This window comes from Nelusetta ayraudi, unplaced genomic scaffold (assembly GCF_046127955.1).
Source record: "Nelusetta ayraudi isolate G7.1 ecotype Tasmania unplaced genomic scaffold, CSIRO-AGI_Nayr_v1 ptg000042l, whole genome shotgun sequence".
In the NCBI taxonomy this organism is placed as follows: Eukaryota; Metazoa; Chordata; class Actinopteri; order Tetraodontiformes; family Monacanthidae; genus Nelusetta; species Nelusetta ayraudi.
In genome coordinates, this window is record NW_027466092.1 from 11,610,995 (window position 1) to 11,622,223 (window position 11,229).

The 11,229-nt window shown below is 50.4% G+C and overlaps 1 protein-coding gene across 1 annotated transcript; it reads left to right on the forward strand.

Moving 5' to 3' along the window:
* The first annotated feature begins 8,167 nt into the window (after positions 1 to 8,167).
* Positions 8,168 to 10,893, forward strand: nog2 (noggin 2). The gene has a single exon (XM_076034424.1). The coding sequence runs from the start codon at positions 9,477 to 9,479 to the stop codon at positions 10,113 to 10,115; it is 639 nt and encodes a 212-aa protein (XP_075890539.1). The 5' UTR covers positions 8,168 to 9,476; the 3' UTR covers positions 10,116 to 10,893.
* Positions 10,894 to 11,229: the final 336 nt, after the last annotated feature.

An 11,229-nucleotide genomic window follows, 5' to 3' on the forward strand; every position in this document is an offset into this window, starting at 1 on the left:
GCTGCGGAAACCTAAAGAGAACCAGGCTGACATGGGGAGAACATGCAAACTCCACACAGAATGGGGAAAAAAATCAAGGGAAAGTCAGGATCGAACGTACAAACGTCCTGCTGAGTGGCGACGGTGGTAAACACCGAATCGGCAAACGTCGAACCTAGCAGCAATCCTTGGTTGGCTGCTGCGTTCAAATCAATATCGAAAACGTCTCGACTTGAGTGTGCTAGAGTTCTGGGAGAGAGTTTTCACTGAACAGGAAGGGGAAACTCTGCCTTTTTCTCACCACAGCGCCCAGTCTGGTGTGATCCCAGCCTTACAGCTCATAAAAGGCTGAATGCTGCTGGCAGGGCCGAGGCTCGGTGCTCTCGCTGTTCACATTATCACATTATTACCAGGACTCTTCTCTTTCCTGAGAGTGATTGTGGTCGGTAAGTGGATCATTCTTTTTTTCCCTCACTCTTGCTTGTGACGCCGGCTTGAGTCAGCCACAGTCGGCCGCCGGCGCGCTCAAGTTGGGATGAGAAACTCTGACTCACGGCGAGCTCCCCGAAGATCTTGGATGGATTTTCTGGGGTCGTTACTCTTCAAAGTGCAGACAGTGGCTCTAGCAAAGAATAAAATCTGTCACAAATTCAAGTTGAAACACATAAAAAGCTCCATTAACTGGGCTTTTATAAAGGCTCTTGAATGGCGTCCACACACACACACACACACGCACACGTGCACGTGCACGCGTGCGCATGCACGCACAGCATTTGGCCAAATAATGAATGTCTATAGTCAGATGGAGAGCAGCACTCGCACAAACATGGATTTCCCTCTATGTTTTCCACTGAATGGACACTTGTAGTCTGGGGCTCTCCATTGGCCAAATCCAAGGTTAAATAAGGTCAACAAGGTTATTGGCACAAACCACAATTGTGATCCTGTCTGACTCCCCCCAGACTGACACCGGGGCAGATCCCTGGTATCAATAGCTCCTTGTTGATCCATTTGGCGAGCCGGTTCGCTCTCCTCCTCACCGCCGCCGCTCCATGGCCTCTTTGACTTGTGAAAGTTATTGGAGTGTAAATGCATTTAACGACCTCTGTCTGCCGCTGCGTGCAGGGAGAGCGCTATCTGTTGTCTGCTTCCTGCCTCAGAGGCTCCTCTGTGGCACGAGCTGAAGGTTTCCAAGTTGCGGCAGTCAAGGGTGGTGGTGGTGGTGGTGGTGGTGGTGGAGGGGTGCGGGGGGAGTTCTCCTGAGGGAAATCCTGCGGCTGAGTTGCGATCGCCCAGTCGATTTAACAACTGACTCATGAAAGGAAATGCTTGGAGAATGACTTGGATCGATGATCATTTTTTTCTTCTTTCTTTCTTTTTTATTCATTTTAGGGGAATTGAAAGTTCTGTCACAGTTTATGGACGCTTAATGGATCCATCTGACGCTGCTCTCTTGTCAATTATGAGGAGACAGTTAATCACCATGACAGGTGGGTGGGACTGGGCGTGGCCCAGCCCCTGCTGAGTTCACGCCTCTATTTATTTTTTGTTACAAAAAAACTTCATTCCTTGTTGAGGCCCTGCTAGTTTGAGGTTTTTTTGGGGGGAGAGGGGTTCAAAAAGACCTCTAATGTCTCTGTTTTTTCTCTCGCCGCGTTCCACAATTTCTCAGAATTCCGAGCTGCTTGTCTCGGCGCACACATCCTCAGCCCTTCCCCGCCGACCGTGGGGGCTGGTCCCATTTCCCCACGGTGACAGTGAAAGGCAGACGCTCCTGTTTACTCATGGCTCCAGGGGCTTGTGGCTCCCGATTAGCAAACCAGTGTGAGTCAACATCTGGTACATCCCTTGGACAAACTATCTCTCTGAGCGCACACTCGGCCTCTTGTCAAAAGGCCCCTCCGTCCCTTTTTGCCGTCCGGTTCCCAAGCCGGCCAGGCACCCCAGTGCACGCTCACACGTGGGCGAGACATTTCCCAAAGCATTCCCAGTCCTCCTGGCATCCCGGCTTGCTCTCACCTTTCTACCCTCCTACGTGTTCCGCAAACACAGCCGAGGGCCAAAGGGCAGCGCCGGCTTGTCGACGTGCGTGATTGGGGTTGGGGATTCGGGGGGCTGGGAAGTCAGCTTCTCTTCGAGTTGTCCAGCAAAGGGCTCCAACTTCCAAGATTGGTGAAGGCTTCAACTTCATGGGTTTTGATTTTAACTCAGGTATCATCCACATATCTGAACAACAACTGACTCGGGAGGAGTGTCCTTGAAAGACCTTAGTGTTTTGTTTTTAACCTCTTCCATGTATAGTTTGGCCGCAAGGCAGGGTACTGGAGAAACCCGTTTTTCCCTGAATTTTTTTTTTTCTGGCATTCAAAATAAATGGTGGTGAGGCGAGAGTCCAGTAAACCACAGGTTTGTTCTGGCGTGTTGTTGTGTGAAAGTGACTGGTCCTGTTCTAGTCTTCTTCAGCACATCTACTTCATCAGTTTTGTTGCATTCTTGCTTTTTTGTTATTTAGCACAAATTAGTTTTTTCAATTCAATGACATTTCAATTGAACATTGTTGGTACCGGTATCTGAGATACTAGCCCTGTATTTACTTGGTATTGGATCAATACCAAAACACCCACCCCATGTTACAACACTGATACACTGGTCCACCATGAACATGCAATCTGCGCTTGTTACCCGACTGCATCCCTGACCAGATTTTTCATTTATTTCTGGGTTGTTTTTTTTGTTTTGTTTTTTTACAGCAGCTTCAAGGGGGCGCCGAGTTTAAACAGCGCCACCTCAGTCTGAATCCCGTCACGGGCCGGTGAAGATGCCATCCTTCGAGTTTCCCCCTCCCTGCCTTTGTTTTTGTTGCGCAGTGCCAGCCTGTGAGAGTCTCTTGGCTCCAGACTCAACAGAACACACATGCGGAGGAGAGAGAGAGAGCGAGTGAGAGAGAAAGAGAGAGAGCGCCGGGCGAGGGAACATCTGTTGTGGTCGGCGGCTGCGGGCGACCGGCTTCGTTTTGACAAGATGGCCTGTGGCATCACAATGGCTTAGCGGTCGGGTGGAATGACCAAATTGCCGGCACTTGCGGCCGGGGTTTACCTAAGTTTGGGCACAGCTTCTGAAAGACGTGCGGTTGCGCTCAACATCAAATGGCTCTTGGTCCGGCGACATGAATGGCGATAATGGCGACGTCCCGACGCGAAGGCTTCTTCAAATTTTTCAATCCTTTCAAGTGGAAATGTGCCCTTGGAACCAAGCAACTCATTCTAAGTGGTGTTGTGTCTGTGTTCTGGGGCAGGTACCCTTTCATTTGTGGCCCCTTGTGTACGCCAACAACCAGGGAAGCTATTAAGCAACAACAACAACAGTCTGTGTGACGGTTCGTGAGAAAGCGGAGCAGGATCTGACGTCCAACTTTGACTCCTGAAAAAAGTTGTGTGTCGGTAGCTTCGTCCCACACGGTGCCACAGACTCTGGTCGAAGAAGTTTTCGCTGTAGACTCACACGCTCATCTGAATGAGTGATGACACTTTTTTTTTTTCAAACAGTCACTTCTTTTTTTGTCATTGTCTGTTTTAATGGCAAATTGCAAGCAGATGGTGAAGAGAGCAAGTCTTCACGTACACACACCAGTGTCCTTGCTGCCACCACTACAGTGTGTCTACGTTAGCAAGCTGGTGGATACTGACGTCACAGTGTGAATGGACTTTGCACGCTTCTGCACTTCTCAAAACGTACTTATTTTTGCGCCGAAGAATGCACGTCATCCTCGCTCTAATATCTGTGCGATGGCGTGTCTTCGCATAAATCTTGACGTTTCCGACCTGCCAAGTCCCTCCGCAGGAAGGTGGTCAGCAACCAGCCTGGGGGCATTTGTGGGTTTGCCTTGCACACAAGCTAAAGCACAAGCCTTTAGCTCCCAAACATCTCTGGCATCCTCTTTTTTTCCTCCTTCCTTTCATTTTCTTCCTCCGTCTGTCCCCTGAGTCTTGCTCTCTGTGTCTCTCCTCCTTTCTTGGCCGAGGCTCCGCCGCGGAGAAGGCAACAGTGACCCCATTGTGAACGGTGGGAATTGGGCGGCGGGCCAATGATGTCATCCTGCCATAGGGAAGACCAAGGGGAACGCCCTCCTGGCGTTCGGAATGCGCTATTTTTTCCTGTTGTTTTCCGGAAGGCAGTGATCAATTTAATTCCATCCTCATCACTCTGTGCACCGGGGGTGCAGGCCAGAGGAGGGAGAGGGGGGAGGAGGCAGGAGGAAGAAGGAGGAGACGCGGGGAATAGCAAACGGATGGGGCACTCTCATGCCCTTCCAAAACGGGCTGACGGAACAACTAAGGCAGGAGACAAAGGATGGTCCGAGCTTCTCGTCCCTTTTATTTGATTCCAACTCTGTCAGATGCGAATGAGGCTAATTACCCCTGCAAGGTCACGTCAACCTTGGGCGCATGAAAGTTGCCGAGCGTTATTAGACAAAGCAGGAGCGCATTACAAGAACCAGCACTGCTGCAGCTGCTGTTGTGTCATCTCCAAGTAACCCCACCGACCCAAAAACAGCCACCACAAGTTCGCGCACACAAGTGGGGAAAAATCATCATGGCTGACGAAACACAAAATAGCTGTTGACTCAATTTATACTCATGGAGGGGGCGGTTGATAACAAAGGCAACTCGAGACTATCAGAGGCCGAGGCAGTTGAAAGAGGGGCCCCACCGTCACGTCAGCCGAGCTGCCGAGACGTTTGCAATGTGATCGCAATTAATCACGGCCCAGCGTTAGCGCGTCGGGCGACGTCTCTTCAAACCGCGGCTGGAATGCGGCAGCGGGAAAAAAAAACAAAGGGACGCCGCGGCCGTGCCCAGATTGACTTCAGATCACACGTCGTTGCGGCGGTGGCACATTCCTCCAATAGCGGACGAGCCCTCCGAGCTCAGCGCCGCTTTCTTCCCTTCGCCCTCGTCGTCAGACGGGAAGGAGACGTCACTTTGATGCTGTTTACTGGGGATTTTGCGCGCACGCACGCACGCGCACGCACACAAAGAAGAATAACTATGATGAATTTTTAGGAGGAGGGATCGCAAAGGGGGGAGGAGGGGAGGGTTCAGCTTTAGAGGCGGGTGGGGGGGCTTCAAAAGTAGCGCTAACGGGAGACAGATTTTTGACAGGGCTTTCCAAGCCATCTGCTTCGGGTTAAGGCTCGGAGACAGACAGAGTCGAGCGTGGAGGCGAGAGATGAGGGGAGTGGAGACGGCCGAGGATGGCGAAGGGCGGCAGGGAATCGACGGAATGCGATATTGACATGCAACGACCGACGGTTATTCATTTGTGTTTGCGTTGCGAGTCCCCTCTGCTTTTAATTGTGGCGCTGAGTGGGGTGCCTGCGCACCCACGTATGTGCGTGCGAAACGTCAAGACGTTTAAGCGGGTCTGGGCCCGGCCAATCTGAAGACATTCAAGGGTATCAAGCGCATGCCAGTGGACTTTTGGATTTTTGCACATTCTGACACGAGTATCCAGCGGTTCCAGCCTCAGGGGCTGCTGGGCATTCGCTGAGAAATCTATCAATTGTTGTCAGTGTCAGTTGCTGACATTCAGAGGAACTCTGTCAGCCTGCCAGCCGTCCAGTGGAGTAAGGAGGTTGGCTGGTGGATTTCGAGAGTTACACTATCTCTCTCCCAGTCAGAACTCTTTCCAAATGGCCAGGACGCACTGCCAAATTTCTTAACTCGGGCCGCATTATTTGACCTTATCTAATATATCGAAACTGGAAAAAGATGTCGATGATGGGAGCTTTTTTTTTTTTCTTCCCCCCTTTTCTTTTTTTCAGTCCCGCCCCGAGTCCTTGTTTACCTCTCCATCCACTCCCTCCGTGCCATTCTACCAGTCCCCCAGTGGGCACAGTCAGCCAGTCTGGCCAGGGCTGCCCCTCGCTGTGCCCCTGCGCTGGATAAGCTGCCTGGCTGCCGGGCCCTCGGCTAGCAGCCTTTGTTTGGAGCCACGGGGGTGTTAGGGTGTGTATGTGCTACGGTGTCGGTGTGTATGTGCGCGCAATATGTATGTGTGTATAGCACTTGCAGCACAGGAGTGGAGAGGGGTTGTGTGTGTGTGTGTGTGTGTGTGTGTGTGTGTGTGTGTGTGTGTGTGTAGGGAGGGGGTCCCTATCTGTGCCTAAGGGCTGCCCCCCAACGCACCCTCACCATGTGCCCTATTGAGACCTAAGGGAGCGTGAACAATCACTGCAAAACCAAAGAGCTAAGTCCCCTTGTTATACAAGCCCAATTTTCGGCACCAGCCCCACCTCTCTCTCCACCGTGGTGCAACCCCCCACATACCCTCCCACCCCAACCCCAACCTCCCCAATCGTCAGAGGTCGACGGCCTTCGTTAAAGCGAGCCGGGGTCCTTTTACGGTGTTATTTAATTAGCCATTCCACAGCAAACTGCCATCCGGCACCGCCGCCACCATCCCCACTGTGCTCATCAGGCCCCCTCCTCTCCGCTGGCCGCCTCCACTTGTCTTTATCTCCAGTAATTAGCCCGGGGAAGGGGGTGCACTCTCTCTCTCTCTCCCTCTGTCGGCTCTCTCTCTTGCTTTGCCGGACAGTATTAGTGGCCGAGACGAGGAGGAAGGGAAGTGTCTCTCCCCGCATGGGGCTTTCTCTCTAAGTCCACCGCCCTGCGGACCTGCAGAGGCAGACAATGGAGGCGACCGGCACTACAGTAGCCAGCTCAGCCTTACTGTCCCCGCTGCCCGCTGAGCTGAGCTATGCTGGCACCCTAATCATTAACCAGATTACTGCTCGGTCTGCACGCACGCCGCAGCGGTCAGCAGGGAACTCACTCACAAGCTGCTGGTAATGTCTGCTGGCTAAATGCACTTATGATCGGTTGCCAGACGCAAAATTTTAAGCACTTCTCCTGATTAAAAAAACAAAAAACAAAAAAAACTTCTTCCATCCCTCGTAACCAAAAAGCTTTTATATTCTCACTTTGAGAATAAATCAGGTTAATTACTCCGTCTAGGGGGGATTATGGCTCCTCCGCGAGGTTTCAGATCTTTGACCACAGAGCTGGTGGGCAATTTCACTTGATCTGCACTTTAACTGTGAGCGCACATTCCTTCCCAGTGTACTTAAATATTAGCAGTAGGCGAGCAGAGGGAGAGAGGCAGAGGAGCCCCATGGCTGCTGGACCGCAGCGTGCTGGATCGACGCCCTCTAGTGACCACTACAATAGAAAAAGCACAATAACAGGGGTATTTGATATTTCAACTTGTCGGCTTGGTCAGAGTGCCCCAGATGACACCAGATGGCAATAAAAGTAACTTAGTAAACACTTGCTTGAAAAAAAGTGACTTATAAAGAAGGTTAATTGTCATCTGCGCTTGATGTAGGCTAACAAAGTTGTGGATAAACAAAACGTGATTTTGTTGTTTTTTTTGTTTTTTTAATGGTATGGACAGGCAATGGGCTTCGCATTAAGCTATGAGTCCAAATATACCAGATTCTGTTCTGGGACTAAAATCATTATTTGCCCTCAAAATATTAGTTCAAGAAATAATTTATGGCTGCGTTTAGCAGCGAAAGAGCAAATAAAAATAAAAAAAGTCACCTCATGCTAGCGGCTGCCTAGCCTGGGAAAGGTAGCGCTTAGTTATCCACTGCCATTTATAGCCTTTAATTACAGGCCCATTTCGTGACCCCTGAGTTCAGCGGGCCAATTCCTGACCCAAACGCTGCTGAACAAAGGTGGAATGTGATGCCTCTTTTCCACGGACGAGCTCCTAAACGCTTCCCATCAATTTCATGGGAACGGTTCGGGGCCGAGGAAACTCCTTAAACGCTTCAGCTGATTATTGACAGCGTATTGAAGCCATTAGCGGCAGGAAAAGGCGCGAAAAAGCAAAGAGCATGCGTGCCCGAGGCATGTAAAGAATAAAGAGCGTGAGCAAAGGAGGGATTTTATTGTAAAATGGAATAAAAGTGGTTCTCTAGGACCCAGACGAGCGTCGTGATTGTGGCTGATATTTTCCACGTTGTGAGGAGGGGAGAGAGGGGAGGCCCTGGAGGAGAGGAGGGTGTGTGTGTGTGTGGGGGGGGGGCTGTCAATCAAAGTGAAAGTGGCCGCGGTGGGCAGGCCCTTCTGACACTTTGTACGGTCGGAGGGGGGATATTTAACTTGGGACTGAGCGGCACTCGCTCGCAGACACACTTGCACACGGTGTGCCTCTATGAGCGGAGGAGCGGCTCTCCAGCGCCAAACACTCTCTGTCGGACTCAGTGGGAGCGACTCACTTTTGGAAGCTTCTGTGCTACTTTATCGCCGGGCGGAGGAGGAGACGCTCCCTCGGGAAGGAAAAGTGACTTGCGCTGCACATCAAGCCAGATTCAAGTGTTGCGGACGGTCCCGTCATGCAGCGAGTGTGGCGGAAGCCGTAGCTCTTCTGAGGGGAACTTGTGACGACGACGTCCGGCTGCTGGCTCCTCTCCTGCAGATTGCATCTCATCTGCACTGACGTTCTGCCTCGTCTCTCCCTTTTCTTTTATGTTTTATTTATTTTTTTTGTTGTTGTTGTTTTTTGCGGCGGCTTGTGGGAATGTGACGGACTGAGCCTTTAATGAACAGGGCGACGCGGCGATTTTGGATCATCCTCTGGAAAGATTAATGGCTGTTGCTTCCTAAGTGAAGGTTGCATCCATCGCCGAAGCATTTTCTCTCTTTTTTGGGGAGATTTTTTTTTCATCCTCTCTGAGAGCGCGCGCTCCTATCGGCGGCTGGAATAACGGGACGAACCCCCACCCCCACCCCCCTTCAGTCCATGGATCGCGCGCCCTGGGACCTTGTCAAAGTCGAGGGCGTGAAGGCGACGTGAAGAGGAGCCACGTTTATAAAAGCCGTGCGTAAAAATAACATTGGCTCCAAGGGCAGCCCTCATTTGCCGGGCGCGTGACATTTCCAACTTGTTGAAGTGCTCTTTTGTGCGCCCCTTGTGCGCGCGGGACGCTCCGGAACTACTCTGTCTCCTTTAGAAAACACTCCATTCCATGCAGCTCTCGCCTCGGCCGCTGTCATCCAGTGCAGACACTTCGTCGTGGCTCTTCCAGTACCCGGGGTAACCATGACAACGGAAAGAAACCCAAAGTGAATCCCAAAAGGAGCGGCGGGGTGAAGCCAGAGCGCGTGAATAGAGATTTTTTTTTTTTTTTGTGCCTAATTTGGGTGGATTTTTGTGCCTTTTTCCCCCTCCGCACGTTTGAATCGAACACTTTTGAGTCTGCGGGCAAAATCGCAAAGTTGAAGGAGCCCCAAAGAGCGAAAAACGCTGGCGCTCCATGTCATTCAAACCAGACGTGGTCTATTAAGAGTATCGTCTTGCTGTTAACTGAACTTCTACTATTTATGAAGCCTCCGGCTGGCTGCTGCAGAGATTACAGTAAGCTGGCAAAGAACTGAGTATCTTTTTTCACGCGAGACGAGCGAGTGCGTAAAAACCAAGAGGGAATGATGGGCCTCTCGCAGACGCTTCTCTTCTACGTGCTGCTGTGCGTCCAGCTCGGAGCTTCCCAGCACTACCTTCGCCTCCGTCCGTCGCCCAGCGATCACCTCCCCGTGCCAGACCTCAGGGAGGACCCGGACCCGGAGTACGACCCCCGGGAGCAGGACTTGGTCGAGAGGACGCTGAGGAAAAAGCTCGGCAGCAACTTCGACCCCAGCTTCATGTCCATCAGCGCGCCCGTGGCGGGGAACCACTCCGCGGCAGACAACCAGGTGAAGCCGCCGGGGCCCATGCCCAACGAGATTAAAAAGCTGGACCTCACGGAGACCCCCTGGGGGAAGCGAGTAAAAGTGGGCAAGAAAGCCCGCAGGAAATTTCTGCAGTGGCTCTGGACCTACACGCACTGCCCGGTGGTGTACACCTGGAAGAATTTGGGCGTGAGGTTCTGGCCGCGCTACATCAAGGAAGGGAACTGTTCCTCCGAGCGCTCCTGCTCCTTCCCAGAGGGGATGTTCTGCAAGCCCGTCAAGTCAATCAACAAGGTTCTGCTGCGGTGGTACTGCCAGGGCTTTCTAAGACAGAAATACTGTACGTGGATACAGGTGCAATACCCAATCATCTCAGAGTGCAAGTGCTCGTGCTGATTCTTCTCACAGGAAGTAGCGGCGGTGGCGGTCAAGGAGGATGAGGAGGGGGAGCAAGAGGAGGAGGAGTGGACTGAAAATACGGTTTCTATTGCACTGTTAACTCTCTACAGAGGTGGGCACCATAGCAAATCTATTTTTTTATATAGCATTTTAAGTGAAATACCAACATTGTACATATTTAAGGGGAAGAAAATGCAGCTATTTTTTCTAATTGAACCAGGACCATATTTTATTCTCCACCCCTGAAACGATTGTTCGGGGAGGAGGAAACACAGCACTTCAGACGGAAGAGCTTTTTTCTTTTTCTTTTTGATATCTTTATGAGACATTGAAGACGGATTTCATATGCTACACCTCTGCAAGAGGTGAACCTTTCTGTTTTTCAACTGAACAATGATGATGCTGACTGTTATTTCACTGCAATGCTGCCTAGAGTTTTTTCTTTTTGTATAATATTAATATCAGTAATAATAATTTTTTTAAAGTTGAGGTTAAAGATATATATAAAGGCGTGAACTCAGCTTTTTTTTTGGAATACATAGTATTGTAGAAATAAACAAATCTGTATGTTTTATTTATTATTTTAACGATTGTGAGTATAGAACATAAGGAAAGAGAATAGCAGAGTATACCAGAAAAAAATATGGGAGATGTCTACTTGAATATTTCTAAAAATATGAAAAAAATCAATAAAATAAATTTTAAAAAGGTGAAACACATCAGTGTACATGTTATGTTTACACGTTTTAGCAATAAAGTCCATATGTTCAACGTGGATTATTGTCAAAGCACTGTTGCCTGATTGTCTATATCAAGGGGGGCGTGTTCACAAAAAAAAAAAAAAAATCCATTTGCACATGGCGACTCAACTCAGATTCTTTCCCTGCAAGAAAAAAAAAGAAGTCAGCTGATGGTTCCTCTCGGGGTTTGGGGTTATTTGCGTGCAAGAACTTCAAGGAGGAGTCAGATTTCTTCATGTTTTGCGCATGAGAGAGGGAAAAAAACAGATTTCATGGCTGGTATTTCTTGCAGCTCAGACGGGGTTATTGGGCGCACAGCGGGTCCAAAAAAGCCGCAGTGATTGCGTGCGGACTGCCTGAAGCTGCGCGCC